Here is a 19,930-nt window from a genome sequence, read left to right as displayed (position 1 = left end):
AGGAATCAGTGGAAACTCAAGACTGCCCTGATATGCACGGGTTTTTACAAGTGTATGTAAACTTTCTCATGACTTTATGTCAGTATGAACAGCCTTATATCAGGTATGCCTTGTATGTGACCTCAGTTGTTCAAACAGAAGCGATTTTTTTATGATACGTTAACAGTTGTGGTAGCACAAAGGCATGACCTAAGAGACATTGTGTTCTCTTTGTTGCATGCACCACCTCAGCATTCCTCAGTGCTCCAACACCTGTAGACTCCAGACTGAACTCTGTATTGTTGGGGAAATGTGCCTCTGAGATGACATAAAAGTGACTGCAAAGAACGCAAGCCTAGCAGGTTATGACATATTTTGAGTGATGCTGGAATATCAAGTCGCTAATAAAATGAATGGTTTTAAAGCACCTTACGTTAAAAACAAACAAACAAAAAAAATGTGATAAAATATAATAAAATAGACAGACATCCAAAAGTCTTACATTTTTTATGACATAATTAAAATCTTTAATAAAACAGTACATTAACAGCAAATGTATAAATAAAACAAAATTCTACAATTTATCCCGAGGTCTTTTGGACACTATATTTGCTACGATATGCTAAGGTAACTTTGTTTAATACATGACAAAATCAGCAGGTGCAATATAAATACTCAGTTGTTTGTTCAGAAAGTCTTTGTTGTGTTTCTTCATTTTTTTTCTTTCTTTTCATTTTCAATCCACAAATGAGGACATTTTCTGTTTCAGTCTCAACTGTCATAAAGTCATAAAGTGTGCAGGCAGGGAGTCAGTCTTCCTGAGATCAGTATGTTGTGACACAACACCATCCCTTAAAGTGCTCATGGTCACCAGTCAAGATGAGGCCCTCAGTGACTCTTCAAAGAAGGCGAGCTGATTATGTGTCAAGAGGGGTGTGGTCTCCCCAAGAACGGCGTCTGTGAAGTTTGGCCGTCTCCAGGCGTAAACCATACTGTTCAGAAATCCTTGTATGGACACGCAGGCAGCCTGAAAAAGCAATTGTGATAGTTTAACCTTCAACACAGGCATCAGATTAAATTTTTGTTTTCTCCGCTAAAATCAGGCAATGCTCTTGTGAAACCTACCTGTAGTATGTAAAGGCCAAAAAAGCTGTGTTGTTCAATGCTTGTCCAGGTCATCAGGATAGACATCACAATGAGGACAAGAACTATAAGAGGAAGAAACACAAGACATCAATCTCATGTTCATCTAAACCTGGTGAATAAATTAGTTTTACATGTGCATTTGTGTGTGTGTGTGTGTGTGTGTGTGTGTGTGTGTGTGTGTGTGTGTGTGTGTGTATACCTGGTGTCCAACAGATTAAGATGACCATCACCATATTCCTCGCTGTAGAAAACATTCTTTTGAATCTCCGTGTTGAACGGCCATCTCCTTCCGGGGCATAAAGCTCCACCTGCTCATGTCTTCTATACCATTTACCAACCTTATAGTAAATGACCTGAAACAAAATAAAATATTACAGTCTGCCTACACACGTGAAAATATGCAATCAATGTCTTTATAGAGCAATGTAAAATTACAGCTCCATTGCTACCAAATTGTAAATGGAAATTGTCTAACTTCCTCATACAATAATGTGATTGTTTATAACTCACAGCGCAAAGCACCATCACAAGTATCACCACGATGAAAAGAAAAGCTTTGATAAAATCATCATGGAATCTCTCCTGAGAAGAAAAAAGGTATTGTGTTAGCACAAAAGCGCGTTGCCTATTCATTGTAAGTTGTGTTGCATTTCTTTGAATAGCGCTAAAATGCAATGACATGCATAGATGATACTAAATGCAGCAGTGCCAATAACTGCAGTAATTGAAAAAACATAACAAAAAACACAAATTTGGGGAAAAAGAAACATTGCAAATTGAGATGAACACACGTGACAGAAGATGAGATGAAAGCAAATGTATGAAAGAGTGTCACAATAGATCTTTATACTCACAGGGCTTGAGCAGGAATCCTTCCAGACGTGCAAGAACAAAATACAGCTGTGCCAAAGAGAAATCAAAAAGGTCAGAAACACAAGGGAGCAGAGCTGTTTTAAGGCTGCAACTTCTTTGAAAGTGGTTCTGTGCTCACCTGGTGCAGTATGTGCTCTCATCTTTGATTGAGGCGGTCAGTGATCCGTCGTCGACTGGAACCACCATGGCAGTTGTTATGAAATTAGTGAGCACATATGCTAAGTACATTGCAATTGGGATCAACCTGCAATAATGGGCAGACAGAGAGGCAGACTCAAACTGTGCCCATCACGGACGGCATCCTGAATTCTGTGGGTTAATTAAAGGCACGATACTTAAAAGTAAGAAGTTGACAGACTCACCACACAATAACATATACAGGGAAAGCTACTATTTTTAGCCTGCAACGACTCTGCAAACAAAGACAGATAAGGAGTGACTTAATATCACTGAATCTTTACAGTTTCTAGACAAATTCTGATGTGCAAATGCAGCTGCTTCTCACCTGGACAGCCTCATCATCTGCAGCACGATCTCTCCATCCTTGGATTGCATTCTTTGACTTCCACGCGTAAACGACCGCCAGAAGAAATGAGATGAAGTAAAACGTCTGGAAAAAGACACAAAGACACACACAAAAGGATGCAAAATGTGACCATATGTGGCATCAAGATGAACTGAGTACATAAAAAAGTCATTTTTTTCTAGGTGCTGTTATTTGCAAACTTATATTAGATGTCATAGGAGTCAGTTAAATATCATCAACTGCTGCAAAAGCAAAAAGACTGGCTCAACAACAAAATAAAGTCCTTGACCTGCTCATTAGTTCTAAAAATGGTTTCATCTAAAAAAGATTAATTTAGGGTGAGTGACCAAGTGAGGCGTTGAGATCATGTCCAGACATTTGTTCTTTATCTTTATGGGGACAATTTTTATTGGGTTTTTATGAGGACATTTTTATTATTTGGCTTATGTCTTTTGTCAATAAACCACAAACACATTCTAACAGTTTATCACTGACATCACTGTTTCTATACATTCCAACTTTCTTAGACTTAGTAGAACATATCAAGTCTTCAGTTGATTAAATCATCACAACTGAATGAATCAGCAAAAACCGCCCTATATCTACAGTATTTAGGCTTATTTACACTTGGCTGAATGTGAATATCTGTCGCCATACATATGTGATACAGGGTTAACTTATAAATGATTCTCCAGTATTACACCGTTATAGTAATTCTCATCTGTCCTTTACAATTTGATTGATTCGGTTATTTCTAAAAATAACTTCATTACAAGGTCTACTGCAACCCGAAGATTCTTAATCTAGAAGGTACCAAAACAATGTCATAAAACAAGGGAAATGATTAATCTCAAGTTCACAGTGACTTCATTTCCAGCTTTTGAAAGGCTTAGTATTTTCCATATCTGCATTTTGAAAGAAATTCTCAAACAGAAGTGAAAGAAATTGGGCAACACTGTTTTTGTTCTTTTCTATTTTGTTTACTTTATGTTAAATCAACATCCACGCTGCCTTTCACACTTATCACTGTAAAATAAGAACTTTAGTGTGAAGCTGACCCAGTTCACAACAGACTGAAGCATTTTTAATACTTTAAAATGTATTAAATTTACATAACTTGTATAAATATATATTAATTTACATAACCAAAGAGATGACAAAGTAAAAGCGCTATCCACTTAGTTTTAGAGATGCAATATAGGGACCACATGATTTTGACTCATTTTACTGTCAAAATGGACTAGCATGTGCAGGGTAGAAAACCCTGCTTTTATGTGATCACACACAGTAATGTGATTTTCATATCTCAAAACTGAGAACATGTCAGCTGGAAAATACCAAAACCTAAGTGGAGGCTTTTATCACAGCCTCTTTTCTTCTCCTTGATCCACTTGAGGTTAAACTTTGGTCCACTCAAAATGCTATTAATGATTTATTGGCAGGAGCAAGAGCTAACAATGGTAACATTTCCTTACCAGTGACAGAGGCAAGCTGTATTGGCAGATTTCAACCCTCCTGTCATTGGTGACTTTGTTCATGATGCTGGTGCACATCAGGATCAGAGCAGCCAGGAGGTCTGCCAATGCCAGCTGCACGAGGAGATGTACCTGCGAGCACAGATAAACGTGAGGAATGTTCCTTTGTTGTAAACTGTGCTGTGCAACAGAAAACAAAAGCCAAACAGTGCCATTGAACCATCCTGTTACCTAACACTTACATGCGGAATTAAGCGTTGACCAATGTCAAAAACATTCCCTAATACACACAAGCTGACTCACCTGTTCTTTTAGACGCCTCCATCTAAATATGGAAACCGCCAGAACGGAAAAGCTCCCGATTAAACTGCAGGAAATCAGAAATATATGAGATTTGAAATAACAGCAAAATATTATCAGCTATATATGTGTTAGTTGTAGTCAAAAGTCGTGACCATGTGTATAAACTTTGAAATAAAAGAGGAAAATGAGTTGAACTGAGTGTAAATTAGCATCAACACTGAGCCAGTAGTAGTTTATTATGATGGAGAGTATCTTCATCTGGCTTATCTCGCATGTGACACTTGCGTAATGACTGTAAAAAGTGCAGCTCACGCTAAATCATAACTCTGCTCAGGCACCAGAGAAACATACAAGTGGTGCAAAGTATATGGCTTTTCTTGTCACGTTTTTTTCCCGCTCCTTTTTGTCCTCTCTCTCATTCTTCTGCTATCTTTATAATTAGAAGTTTAAAAAATAGAGCATGAGTGACCAAACACTCAAGGAAGTTTCAAGTTTTCCTGTAGTTACACCTGCATGAAGTGAGCTATAAATTCCCCTTATGAACCTCAGACAATGACTGTCTCTGTATGAAATCACTAGAAGCATTCAGAAGGAACGTATAAGTATCCTTCTTGCCATATGTCGTCATGCTGGTTTGACAAACCGACTTTCAACAACTGGCAAACTGACAGAATATAGCTGGTATGGATGGTTATGATCATATCTGACCTAATAAAGAAAAGTATAAAGAAGATCATTACCTGGGTATAAGAAACGCAATGTACACATTAGAGAGAACATCAATCTGAAAAATAGAAAGCAAACATGTCTTCAGAAATACATGGCTGCTATTTCCCATCTGAAAGTTTTCATCCAAAGAAGCTTTTTCAATTGAATTAATGAATGTCTATAACTAGGCTGAGTTTGCCTACCTGATGTCCATTCAGTGTCCCATTGAGCGTCATGATGACAATCAGTCACATTCGATTTGTGCCCAGCTGAATAACCTGTCTCCAAAGCACGCTGTTGTATATATGTGTCTTCTTATCAGAGCACACGTCTTTAAAAGCTGCACCTGGTCACATGCCGCTGTTTTGACTCCACCTGCTTTGAAGGTGTGTTTTCAGTGTTTTGACACGGGAATCCCCAGGTGTTAAGGAAGGAGTGCATATCCTGCCTGCAGTCTTCCATGAAATGAAGGCACTTAAGGGAAGATTTAAGAAAATGAAGATGGATTTTTTTCTGGATTGTTTGGGAGTTTTACCCTCTTTACCCTCCCCCCTTTTATTCCAATGTAACAAAATAATGAATGTCTTTATTTGCTCTGCTGTCACGCGAGGAAGTTTAAAGATCTTACTATTTGTGCATAAACCCCTAAATGGTTTAACTCCTCATTACATTACCAATGTGTTACCTCTTGCATTCCTCCATTCAAAATCAATGGCAACAAGTTTTTTTTGTTGGTTTTTTTGGGGGGGTTATCGCAGCTAAACTCTCAAAAAGTCTCCTGTTCCACATTAAATCTTGTCCCACCATTTGCAATTCAAGTCAAAATTCAACTTACCTTTTTTCCTGTTACTTTTAATTTAGTCTGTAAAGTTCACTCTTGATTTTTTATTTCTTATTATTGATCTGCTGTTTTGTATTGATCATTGTAGTTCCACCGCTTCCCTAATTTATCCTATAAGCCCCACCTTAGCTGTTCTGTTCATGTAGCTGTCATCACACATATTCATCCTTGTCATTTCCACTATGCATGTACATAGCCTGTCCAAAAAAGAAGTTGCCACCTGGACTGAACTAAGCAAGTAATTAGAAGCCTTACATTGAATAATTACTGCAGTGATGAATATGTTTCAGCTGCAACAACTTATTTAACCCGAGCTGATGCAGTGAGGAGCTTCTCATTTCTTAAACAACCATATTGGAAGACATATCCTGTGGGCATGGAAAGGATGTTAATCTGTCTCGGCAGCATGAAATTATTGGCCTGCATCAAGCAAAGAAAACACCCAAGGAGATTGCTTAAATTACTAAAATTGGGTTAAGAATCGTCCAACGCATTGTTACTAATTATACTGTCAATTCTTGATCTTGCAATTTAATTAGGGTTTTGAGCATAATATTTAAATTACTTAGGTAAATTCACATCATAATTTACACTGTGAGGTCTTATTGATAATATTTAAGCTTCTTAGGTAAATTCATAACATGAGTCTTAGTTTTGCACTGGAAAGCACCTTTGCTCAAAAGCTATTTTAATTGGACTATATAAATGTGAGTAACTTGACTCTCGTGCACAGGAGCTGTGGAATGCAGTGACTCTGAACTTCTATGCTGGATTCAAACTCCAATGGTTCACTGCTTACTCATGTAGTAGATGATTAACTGCCCAGTAGGGACATCTAGTGGTAACATCTGCGCTTTATTACAAAACAAGCATTTTGAAAACAAAATAGCAATACATGTGCATGCAAACTCTTAACAAAATGTTTAAAGCAATTAGCTCCTGATTCAGGAGTTCAGGGAAAAGTTAATGGAAACTTGAATAATACTGACGGAGTCTCCTGCTCAAAATAAGGACAAAGAGGCAACACAGTTTTCTAAAACTATCTTCCAAAAAAGTTTTTGTTTTTGTATATAGACCGCATTAGATCAGGTCCAGGCCTACAACCACAGTTGATAATCTATTGTTTTTTTTTTTTTTTTTTTTTCACAAACAGAATAAATATTTCACAAATCATAAAATGTGTTTAGGCCTCTAGTCTGGCCCACATTTATTGTGGTTTTGGAACTGGACTTGGTTAATGTGTTCAATATGCAACAAAAGCAGTCAACAGTGCATATTTTAAAACGTTATTTTATAACTCTTAGACATAAAACTATTATTATTGTTGTTGTTGCATTTTCACAAGTGAAGATTTCACAACATCGACTGATTTGAAAGACTATTTAGCCTCTTTGACATAGCCTAGACTAATTTGACAAATAGATTAAAAAAAACAACAACAACAACAAAGTGGGGTTTTTTAAAATAGTTTTTTTGTTTTGCTTTGTTTTTTATCTGGACTACATTTTATGTGGTCTACATCACTGTTCCCTCTAAGCTGCGCGCGTGCGCAATTACGCACTGCTGACACGGTCTCCGCGCACAGAAAATCTGCGCTGTGCACAAAAAAAATCCAACCTAAATTGTAAATAAAATAAACACGTAGCAATTCATTCTGTGCTATTTTTCAGTGTGAGTCAGTGAGTGACCGGTGACTGGCTGCTGCAGCCAATGATGCGATTCACATATGTATTTACCATAGACTGTATATAATGGTATTTACGCCGCTAATCAAGGTCAGGCGTCCTTATGTGCAGCCACCATTGTTCTCATAGATATGAATGAGTAGATAGGACACGCCCCCTTTGAGCTGCGTGCTACAGCGAGGCTAAGCTAGTGGGGGCAAAGTTTCAGTACATTCCGTTGATGTAGACGGCGTGAAAACGGAAACAAGTATGCCGGCTCACTGTGCTGCATACAATTACACACTACGTCGTACGATTGAGACAAGGAAACTTGGAATGACTTTTCATAGGTAAGAATAGTTTTTGGCTCTTTTTTTATTATGAAATCTTGTTGAGAGCTTCCAGTCTATGAGAGCTAACTAGTTAGCCACTAGCAAAACGGGCGAGCTAGCAGCTTGACAACCAAATACCACACGATTAATAGTAGCTGTAGTATAGTTGTACAAGCGGTAGTAGTAATACTAACAGTACAAGCAGCAGTAGTAGTATGAACAGCTGTTAGAGTCGTAGAAGTAGTATCAGCATTTGTAATAGTATTACAAGTTGTAGTAGCTGTGCCAGTATCAGCAGCAGTAGTAAGTAGTCACATTGCTATTACTACCACCAATACTACCAATAGTAGTTATAAAGCCTAACTCATGTATATCCAGATTACCATCTATGTTCTTCCTCCAAACCCATTTTATGATTGGGATTACAGGCAGTTCTTTAGGACTGCTCTCAAATAATTGAAATGTTACTAAACAAGGTTATACTTATCAAATTAAATAGCTCTGGTCTCCAGTATATTGGCGAATTTGGTTCTTTGTACTTAATTTATTAGCATGATTTATTTTTAATATGTTGTGTACAGACTTAATTACTTCTCTGTCTACTTTTCTTACTCCATGTAGGTTTCCCAGAGACTATGGGTTGAGGAGGAATTGGAAGTTTGTCGGCTTAGACCTGGTGTTATTCCATCAGTGTTAAACTTCCCGGCTCATCTTGGAAGAGTACGTGCCAGAAAGACCATGACCAAGCAGCCTTGAGATCTTAAGCTTGTTTTATGCTTACCGCATCCACGAGGTCCGTGTGGCTCCGTGCAGAAAAATTACATCATTTTCGCACCCACGCCCCCTCGAGCGGCCTTTCTGTGCGGAAAATTTCCGCTCCGCGCACCTCCACATTTTTCTAACCAACGCGGACAGAGCCGCGCGGAAAAACATGGTGGAGGGCCAGGACCTACTCGTAGCTGAAGTCTAGAAATACGTGCACTTAAACGATTCATCACACAGAGATCACCGTGGTAACCGGGTTATGAACTATTCATAGTGTGAAATTAAAACTAACTGCTGAAATGCTTTCATTCGGTAAAATGCCGTGTTGTAAGTGGTGTAAACAATGGCAAACTTCTTCTTCTCTAGTTTAGTACCAGAGTAGACCAGGTAGACATGTGTTTGCGATACACTGCCCCCTGCAGTTTGGACGCAAACTTCTTCTTCACTAGTTTATTACTAGCGTAGACCAGGTAGACATGTGTTTGCGATACACTGCCCCCTGCAGTTTGGGAGCAGATGCCGCACGGAGTATAAATGCACACACGGATTTCCGTGCAGCTGAATTCCTCGCGGCTCGATCGTGCAGAAAGTATATTCTTCCAGCCTTTAGGCAGCGTCTCCCTCAGGTGGGTGTCGACGGTGTTCACGGTCAGGTCTGTAGAGGGGGGAGGCCGCCACCCACCTCCCCGCCTACTCTCTACCCTGACTCCACCCAGACTCTGCCTTGGCTCCACCCATGTGGTCACTTTATTAACTGTGATGCCAAAGGGACGACGAAATTACTTCTTTTCATCTGATCTGTAGTTCAGTGAGTTAAGGATTTGCCTGTGGAGCTGCAGGTCGCTGGTTCAAGACCAGACCCTTCTTAAATTTTATCAAAATCCTGACAAGGAAAAAGGCCAGTGGTCGGTCTTGAACCTGCGACCTTCCACTTGGTAATCTGTCTTCTTACCCACTGAGCTACTCGTTCAGATACTAATTCTTGTTTTTTTTGCGCATTTATCATCTATTTTTTTGCCATTTTCAAGTTTTTTTTGACTTGAGTCTCGACTCGACCATTTTTCTCAGGAGGTTGGACTTCAGCCTTTGTGCTGGAGGGTTGAACCCTCAGTTCCAAGACTTTCAAAGCCTCCACACCTCCCGAGTCCTCAGGACCTGAGCTTTCACACAGTCTGAGGGCTGAAATTTTCTAAGTCCCACAGTAGTTCTCTTTTAGATTGAACTTTCAGACAGCCCAAGTACTGATATCTTCTAAGTTCCTGAGTAGTTCTCTGTTAGTTTGAACCTTCACACAGTCTGAGGACTGAAATCTTAAAAGTTTCTCAGTACGTCTCTGTTAGTTTGAACTTTCTGGTTAACAGAAGCCTTAAAACTTGTGACCATGAGTCTTGATTTCACATTTAGACCATCCATCTGGGTTCTTCTCAGACCTTCACCTGTGGGTTTTTTAGAAATCCTCAACAAACTTTGATTCTCTTCACTGAACAGTAAAGTTTGTGGAGATCAGAAGGTAACATTAGTTTGATAAATGCCTTCAACTACTAGTAGACTTTATCTGGAAAGCAGTTTTCTGAAATGAGTTCTTAGTAAATCTATCCACAATCAAACCAAGAACATAGAAAGAGGAAATGTTTGAAGAAACAACTTGATGTTTTCATTTCAGACTAGAAAACGCTTTAAGACTTTATCTGTTTTTGGTCTTTTTGATCGTTTTATTGTCTCTTCTGTTTAATTTGATCTTCTAAAGTCTAACTGGTGTCTTTTGAAATGTTTCGTCTTTAGTTTGATTCTTGTTAAATGTTTAGTTTTGCTCTTTTCTCACCTTTTATTCTTTTCTATTGTCTGATTTGATTTCCAAATGTTTTGTCTTTTTAATGTTTAATTGTTTTTTCAAATGTTTTATCGGCTTGTTTGAGTTTCTTTTTCTTTCCCAATATTTAATGTTTTGATTAAATCTTTAAGGTTTTTCTTTTTAAATGTTTTACCACCTTTTAATGTTTAATTTTCTTTTTAAATGCTTCATTGTATTTTCTGTGTAATTCCTATTTGAAGTTTTATTGTCTTTAAGATGTAAATTTCTAATTAAACATTTAAATTTTTAATTAAATTTTTTGTCATTTTCTTTGTGGCCTTTTTCAGCTTTTTATTGGACAGGCGTAGTGAGAAACAAACAGGGGGAAGAAGAGTGGGGGGAACATGCAGCAAAGGGCCATGAGCGGGACTCGAACCCGGGCTACTGCATCAATCCCCGTACATGCATCATCTGCTTAACCCATTGAGCTATACAGGCACCCATGTTTTGTCTTTTTAAAGGTTTAATGATCCAATTAAATGTTTTGCGTTTTTTAAAATGTTTAACGTTCTTCTTGTTGAATTGTATTGTTTAAATGTTTAATTGTGGAAAATATTTTAGCTGTAATTTTGAATATTTGTATTTTAAAAATTCTGTTTAATTTCATAACGACATGTATTGTATGTTGTTGAATTATCTCATTCGATATTTTGTCTGTTTAATATAATTTAATGTAATTTAATGTTTAACTCTATTAAACAGACAAAATATCGAATGAGATAATTCAACAACATACAATACATGTCGTTATGAAATTAAACAGAATTTTTAAAATACAAATATTCAAAATTACAGCTAAAATATTTTCCACAATTAAACATTTAAACAATACAATTCAACAAGAAGAACGTTAAACATTTTAAAAAACGCAAAACATTTAATTGGATCATTAAACCTTTAAACAGACAAAACATTTAATTAAAAAATTAAATGTTTAATTAGAAAATTACACCTTAAAGACAATAAAACTTCAAATAGGAATTAAACAGAAAATACAATGAAGCATTTAAAAAGAAAAATAAACATTAAAAGGTGGTATATGTATAAATAATTTAATTGTATTTAATGTTTAACTTCATTAAACAGACAAAACATTTAATTAAAAAATTAAATGTTTAATTAGAAAATTACACCTTAAAGACAATAAAACTTCAAATAGGAATTAAACAGAAAATACAATGAAGCATTTAAAAAGAAAAATAAACATTAAAAGGTGGTATATGTATAAATAATTTAATTGTATTTAATGTTTAACTTCATTAAACAGACAAAACATTTAATTAAAAAATTAAATGTTTAATTAGAAAATTACACCTTAAAGACAATAAAACTTCAAATAGGAATTAAACAGAAAATACAATGAAGCATTTAAAAAGAAAAATAAACATTAAAAGGTGGTATATGTATAAATAATTTAATTGTATTTAATGTTTAACTTCATTAAACAGACAAAACATTTAATTAAAAAATTAAATGTTTAATTAGAAAATTACACCTTAAAGACAATAAAACTTCAAATAGGAACTAAACAGAAAATACAATGAAGCATTTAAAAAGAAAACTAAACATTAAAAGGTGGTATATGTATAAATAATTTAATTGTATTTAATGTTTAACTCCATTAAACAGACAAAACATTTAATTAAAAAATTAAATGTTTAATTAGAAAATTACACCTTAAAGACAATAAAACTTCAAATAGGAATTAAACAGAAAATACAATGAAGCATTTAAAAAGAAAAATAAACATTAAAAGGTGGTATATGTATAAATAATTTAATTGTATTTAATGTTTAACTTCATTAAACAGACAAAACATTTAATTAAAAAATTAAATGTTTAATTAGAAAATTACACCTTAAAGACAATAAAACTTCAAATAGGAATTAAACAGAAAATACAATGAAGCATTTAAAAAGAAAACTAAACATTAAAAGGTGGTATATGTATAAATAATTTAATTGTATTTAATGTTTAACTCCATTAAACAGACAAAACATTTAATTAAAAAATTAAATATTTAATTACAAAATTACATCTTAAATTTCTTAAATCTTTTTAATAATAAAACTTTTTAAAAGTTCTATTGTATTCATGAGTTAGTTATTCAGTTTATCAATTCAACTTTATTTGTTTAGCACCTTTTACACAGACGACAAAACTAAACAAGCAAAGAGAAAAAACTGCTAAAACTATGATTAAAACTCAAAAACATAAAAAAAAAAAAAAGATTTAACATGGTAATAAAATATGTTGTGTCCAGGGGATGGAGGGATTTTATTTAAGTTTTCTTGGGCTCACATGGGAAATCATTTAAAATATAAACTTGATATTCAGTCTAAGGAAACTGCAGAGCGACAGAAGAACCAATATCTCCTGTTTTCTCCTTTAATGAGTCGACTCTTCTTGTGCTTTCAGACCAAAGAACTACAGACTCTTCACAACCTGCTCAAACTCTTGGTACAGGACCTCACCACACGGGTCAAGAAGGTTTCTGTCTCATTTCTACTCTGAAGATCACCTTCTCCTGCTCAAACTGCTGACAAATGTTTCTGCTGCTCTAAAGTCTGGTCTCCAGAACTTCCTAAAAACTCTCAAAGTCTCTTCTGCTGCAGGTTGCTTTGTAGAACTGTTCCAGAAAACCTCACTAAACCACATGGAGGGGCCTCAAGATAGTCGTCCAAATGAAACCATACAAAAACCAAACTAGTACAACCCAAATGCTAAAGTCTCCTGCAGCCTACCAGAGAACCTCTGAGAACAGAGAATCAGGACAGGAACTCTTACCTTCTGGACAACCAACCTTGGTTCACAAACAAGAATACAGAATGTGTCTGACCAGAAACCTCTGAAGACTCACTACAGCCAAGATAAAGACACAACTGTACCAAATCCACTAATCACTGCACACATTAGCACCATGTGCTAACTGTGGCTAAAGAACCACCTTTACCAAGACAACTATCCAGTACAAAGCCCTAAAACACACCAAGAAACACATTAAAGACGATTTTACTGCTGGAAGTTGCAAGCCAACGCCTAAAGAACAACCTAAAGCAACAGAGCCAAACCCAGTTCAGTGGAGAGAAGCAGAGGAAATGTTTGTCTGCAGCTAAATAAAGCAGGAAGACACTGAGCTGCTCAGGTGTTCCTAATAACACCAAGCAGCCACCTGGACAGCCAATAGGAACACAGCCACCTGGACAGCCAATAGGAACACAGCTTACTGGAAGTCCAGAGGGCTGGGTTAGTGAAGGAAATTTAGTTTAAAGCTGAAGCAGAAAGTTAACAAAGAAAGTTGAAAACCACCTTCTGATACCTGAAATCTCTGAGTTTTCTCACAAAGAACACCTGAACATGTCAAACTGGTTCCATAGTAGAACCATCATTGTAAAAACGTCATAGTATGGTGTGTTGCTCAAAAAACATTATGACCCGGCTGTCAGGGGACAAACATGTAAGAAACATGAGAACAGAGAGAACCCAACCAGTAGGTCACAGTTTATCATCCCCCAGTCATCTCCTGAAGTCCATATGGTGAGAGACATCAGTATCTGGTTGTTCATTTACCAGAGGATGCTTATAATCATGCTGATGTGGTCTGTACTCTACAGTATTTTAGTGACTCAATAAATGCCTAAGTAGTTTTTTTTTTTTTTAAATGCTTTTTAGTTTTTGATAAACATTTAATAGCCTATATGTAATCAATAAATGGCCTTTGCCTATCTTAAGAAAAACTCACTCAGAACTCTGATATGTTAACAGTACTAAATAAATCAATAAATACGTGCATACACACAAAAATAGGTTAATACATTAACTGTGTTAAGATAAGATTTAGATTTTAAAAAAAGTTGTTTATGTTTTTGCAGAATCCAGTATTGCTCACTGGTTGGTCATTACATTTTGTTAGTTTGATTTCACTGTTTAAACTGATGCCACCTCTTTTCAGACAGAACCTGTGATAATAAAACAATACAAAATTTTTAGTTCCGTGTTAATAAAGCACTTAAAGCTTTAAGTATGGCTAAATGCTTTTTTCAAAATTAAATATATCACTCCTTAGGTGGTAGTGGCCCCAAGTTCAGTAAAGTTGGAAAGATATTCACAGATTCAGACTTCCAGCATCAATAACTCGTTAGATACAGGTTGTCAAAACATAAACGGTGCCTCTTTCCCATTGTTGCAAGGCAGACAATGTGCTACAAGCCCAGTTTTATCAAAAGTAGCTGTCTTTCAAGCTACAGGAATAACATTGGTGTCTATGGAGTGAACAGGGTCCGTCTGCAATTTGCAAAACCTCTGCAACAGTAAAGAGAGACAAATATTCAATAACTTCACTCTTATACATTGTAGTGTCACTAAAATCACTGCAGCCTTCAACTGGCTCCTGTTGACAAAGTGTTTTAACAGAAATGTAAATGCTGTAATTTGATTCTTTTAATAAACCATGTAACTTGAATGGATGTGATGCTGGTGTGACCACAGTGCACACGTCTGATGTTGCTCACAGTGGTCCAAGGAACGCTCAGGGAGTTTGTGTGTTTGCTCAGACTCAGGAAAAATTACAGGGAACATTGGTCTACATGCAATAAATAAGTTTAAAAAAAAAAACCTGTAAAATCTCAACGAAAATTAAGCTGAAACGATTTTTTATATATATGAATACAATAAAAGTTTCACACATCACAGCATGCGTTTCAAAGACTTTTAAACCTCTCTGATGTAATCCAGTCCACTTCCGACCAGTCTAGTGTAGAGATTTATATCTGTAACACGTGTTGTGCCAAAAGCAGTTTCTTTTTCGACCAAACAACCAAACAATCAAAACGTGCAAATTCACATGACTTCATGTCTGTGCATAATAGTGAAACTGTGTCTTTGTGAAACATTAACATTGCACATTTTTGTAGTTTATGGTGCATTTAGACGTAACATTTATGGTTGTTAAAGGCAAGTAGGATATGTCTATGTGTGTATGTTTAGGGTGTGTTTTTTGGTATGTCTGGTATCCTTGTTTGGACTGTAATTACATTAATTTACATGTGAGTTTTATATTTTAAATACCCTAAAGAAATTCTGTTTATGGCAAATATCACATGGGCTATCCCAGCAAGCAGAGGATGTTCCCAAAACATTAGCAAACACTACCTACAAGCTCTGATAATGTTGTCAGGAAAAGATTTTTATTTCATGTTCCAAGTACGTTTTAAGGATATTTATCATTTCAGACAATCTTCTGATAAGATTAAAAGTGAGCGAAGAAAGAGGGTTTTAGCATTCAGAGGATATTTGATGGATGCTGTCAGATTATGTGACATGATTCCAAAAGGTTCTCGAACCAACATTTAATAAATGTTTTCCAGGTGTTGTCCAGGCCTCAGGAGACAGAAAGTGTTTTTCCTGTAATGTGACATATTAACAAAGGTACAATATTTTTCCTAAATATTCTAAGAATGTTTAGAGAACATTTTAAGAATGTCTTTAGAGAACTTTAACCAGCTCTTAAAAAGAACATTCTGAGAACTAAAAACAACAGCAACAACAAAAACATACAGCTGAAAATAACACTAGAATTTTGTTTGCAGAACTTTCTTAGGACATTTTTAGAACAATAATAATAACAATAATAATAATAATAAGAAGAAGAATGAATTCTTGATGTATGTATGGTGCGTTCCACACCGGACCACATACTGGATATTTGAGGAAAGCGTTTGGCTACCGTGCTTGCTGGGGTGAATTCCATCGCTTTAAAAAAAGTGAGGGACCGTCCCATAACAGGTTGAAGTTCTCAATAAAAACCATGTTGAAAGCTGTGCATGTAGACTGCAGCCAGGTTTAGCCAGGTTAAAAAATTCCATACATTGTAGTGTAATGGTGTTGGAATAAGGTTTGATAAAATTAGGGGTAAACAGTGCATTTGAATAAATAATTAACAAATAGCCTACAATAAATAGTTTAATAAACAGTTGTTAAAATCCATACATTTCATTGTGATTAAAATTGTTAAGTTCACGGTCAAAATGTTTAATTGTGAATATTTTATTTCATGGTTAAAAATTGTAATCCTGTTTGTTCTTTGACCTGTGACCTTTGACCTGTGAATAGGGAAGTGACGTACATGCAGAAAATAAATAAAGACCGCGGACGGCAGGGATAAGACCATAGACTGTCTATGGTTAAGACACATACACGTTTCCCGACAGCAAGCGCTTCTGCTGGAGCTTTATGCTCATTTTGCTAAGTTAAGTTAAGTTTTGTTGCTTATCCATTCATTCATTAGCTAACTGAGTGGCTAAGCTAATTCGTATTACAGCCGGACTGTGGCTTCAGTTAGCTAACGCAGCTAGCCACGTAGCCTATCCTGGATTGTTTCCGACCTGGAGACGGTGAGAGGGATACCAGATAGCGCTCTGAGTGACCGGAAAAGCTCAGAGTTCCTCTGGCAACGTGGGAAAATAAGAGGAGAGCTCCGCTGGGATTTGGTATGTGTCGTCCATCCATCTGCGTAGGGACTGAGGCGAAAGGACTGGTAGGAATCCCTGGACATTGACAGTTCGCTGGACAAAGGTATCACGCTTATTGTTTTTGTTTTGCTCATTATTGAGTGAAGGACTGTCGAGTTTGCTTTGTGGAATCCCGGGCAACGAATCAGGCCTGCACTTTGTTTTTTTTTGTTTTTTTGTTTGTTTTTTTTGGTTAAATTGCCGGCTTAGAGACCGATCGATTCATATCCTAACGTCCGAAGGGTTAACAAGTTGGACAACTGAAGACCCGTTTGTGTGACATCGTCCGACGGGGCGTGGAGGGGTTGTGGAATCCGAATATTCTGATCTCAAAATAAATATCCGGATATTGGGGTCCAGCCCTAGCTCTAATACATAACTGTAAAAAAATTAGCTGTAGTACAATAGATGCAATACATTAGCTCAAATGCATAAGTGAAAAAAAATTAGCTGTAGTACAACAGATGGATTACATTAGCTCTAATACATTATTGTAAAAAATTAGCTGTGGTACAAAAGATGCAATACATTAGCTCAAATACATAACTGTAAAAAATCAGCTGTAGTACAATAGATGCAATACATTAGCTCAAATACGTAACGGTAAAAAATTAGCTGTTTTACCTTAGCTGTGGTACAATAGATGCAAAAAATGAGCTCACACATTAGCTGTGGTACAACAGATGCGAAAAATGAGCTCTTATACATTAGCTGTGGTACAATGGATACCATGCACTTCTGGAGCTATTTTCTATTTGTTTGATTAAATAAACATGCTTAAGGCATTTAAACGAAGTTCAGTGTCTGCATTTTTCAAAATTTTTTACGCCAATTTTTACACTTGTACTGCAAATGAATATCGGCTCCAAATATCGGTCGTCGGCCTCCTCTAACTACTAATAATCCGTATCGGTATCGGTCCTGAAAAACCCATATCAGTCGATCTCTATTAATATGCTTTTCTGCCAACTTCAACAGTGAAACAAATCCAGTAACAAACACGTCTTTCTAATGAATGTGCAGCAGGTTGACGGAGTAACTCATTTAAAATCCTGTTTCTGAAGACAACTGCTTCTTTATGTACAGTGTAGTTGTTGTGTTTGTCCAGCAGATGTCAGCATAACAGCAGCTACGAGGAGAGTTTTTTAAAGATGTGAATATTACAGAGCAAACAGTGAGCTGAGCTTTGGACTGAGGCAGGGCTGCAGAGAACATATATTCATACCAGCTGCAGTAAAGTCAAAATGCAAAAGAAAAGGAGACAAAAACAGTAAAACTCCTCCCTACATGTTGAACTTTTGTTCCAGATGTCTGCAACTTTATTCATGTGTGAAGCTGAAGGAGGAAACAAACCTGACAACCAGCGGCAGTTCAGAATAATGTTGGTGTTTGTGTCTGAACTAAAGACAGAGCAGAAGCAAGCATCAGACCAGAAGACATCCTTAAAGGCTCACCTGGAAGAGATGGACCAGTCAGAACAGTGATGACAAAGGGAGTGGCTGGCATCAGGAAAACAGTGTTAACACAGAAGCTGAATCTGGACTGGGCTGAAGACAAAAGCAACCAGGACATCCACTTTATGTTTCCATTGACTTTCAGAGAGCTGAATGTGCTGAAAGAGAGAAAGTTCAGCTTGGTGGAACTTGTTCATCACTTCTTCAGTGAAACCAAAGCAGCAGGAATCTGCAGGTTTGAAGACTTCCAGGTTGTGTTGATCTTTCATGGTCTGGATGAGTGTCGCCTTCCTCTGGACTTCCACAACAATGAGATCTTGACTGATGTTAGAGTCCACCTCAGTAGATGTGCTGGTGAGAAAACTGATCAGGGGGAAGCTGCTTCCCTCTGCTAACCTCTGGATAACCACACGACCTGCAGCAGCCAATCAGATGCCTCCTGACTGTGTGACGGAGTGACAGGAGTGTTCACACGGATGAGGAGAGAGGGTTGTACCAGGACAAGTTGTTCTGCTTCGTCCATCTGAGCATTCAGGAGTTTCTGGCTGCTCTTCATGACCATCAGACCTTCATCAACTCTGGAATCAACCTGCTGGAAGAAGAACAAACAACATCCCATTGGACTGAACTGTTCCAAAGTTATTCAGTAGTTGTCTACCGGAGAGCTGTGGACGAGGCCTTACAGAGTCCAAACGGACACCTGGACTTGTTCCTGCACATCCTCCTGAGTCTGTCACTGCCGACCAATCAGAATCTCCTACGAGATACCTTTAGCGGTACCAGACATTGAAATGAAGAAGAAATTGAAGGAAACAAGGGTGGTCTAATAGTTTTTTCCATCACTGTAGTTCTAAACTTGTCTCACTACTCAGTTTCTCTGCATCCATACTATACATATTCAGCACTTTAAGTTGTTATTTTTTTAAATTGACTGTGTTTTTGGCATGCTTTTTTAAAATGCATATTTTACCTTAAATTGTCATGGTAAGGAGAATGTTACTCTTTTTTTAGTCTTGGAACTTATTTTATTGGATTCCTTCACCCAAAAAATGTACACTTTGACACCAAGCTTGTCATTATAGTTATAACAGAAGCAAAGATATGGGCCTCTAAAGTATGGTAAATGTGATCTCACTTGTGTCTTAGGATAAATTTATTTCCATGGCCCTAAGGTACTTCCATGCCAAAGGGGACCTTTGCATCATGACTTGAAGTCAAAAGTCACTTAACCTCCCTACTATTTCAACGGTGACATAAAATAGCAGCAAATAGAGTTTTTTTCTGTGTTTTATTATACAATAAATACATTGATGGTAAAAAACACTGTAATGCATTTTATATTCATCTGTCTCCTACTAAGCATACGTACGGTGACAGTCAACACTTTAACTCAAAATACAATCCTACCAAAATTTCATTTTGGAGTTTTGTGAATGCAAGATTTCAGTAAACCCATTTCAAGCACCAAAACTATTTGTTCACATGAATAAAGGTTTGTTTTTA

At 36.7% G+C, this 19,930-nt stretch overlaps 1 protein-coding gene across 1 annotated transcript; it reads right to left on the bottom strand.

Annotated features, from left to right (window-relative positions):
* Positions 1 to 467: 467 nt before the first annotated feature.
* Positions 468 to 5,335, bottom strand: si:dkey-30c15.2 (uncharacterized protein LOC558938 homolog). Its single transcript, XM_023264766.3, has 12 exons — positions 5,214 to 5,335; positions 5,043 to 5,086; positions 4,303 to 4,366; positions 4,000 to 4,131; positions 2,504 to 2,608; positions 2,361 to 2,410; positions 2,117 to 2,242; positions 1,980 to 2,025; positions 1,636 to 1,707; positions 1,325 to 1,478; positions 1,105 to 1,187; positions 468 to 1,006 (listed from the first exon to the last, which is right to left on the bottom strand). The coding sequence occupies exons 1-12, from the start codon at positions 5,244 to 5,246 to the stop codon at positions 854 to 856; spliced, it is 1,062 nt and encodes a 353-aa protein (XP_023120534.2). The 5' UTR covers positions 5,247 to 5,335; the 3' UTR covers positions 468 to 853.
* Positions 5,336 to 19,930: the final 14,595 nt, after the last annotated feature.

The sequence above is a fragment of the Amphiprion ocellaris genome, chromosome 3 (genome assembly GCF_022539595.1).
Source record: "Amphiprion ocellaris isolate individual 3 ecotype Okinawa chromosome 3, ASM2253959v1, whole genome shotgun sequence".
NCBI classification, from domain to species: Eukaryota; Metazoa; Chordata; class Actinopteri; family Pomacentridae; genus Amphiprion; species Amphiprion ocellaris.
This window is presented reverse-complemented; position numbering and strand designations above follow the sequence as displayed.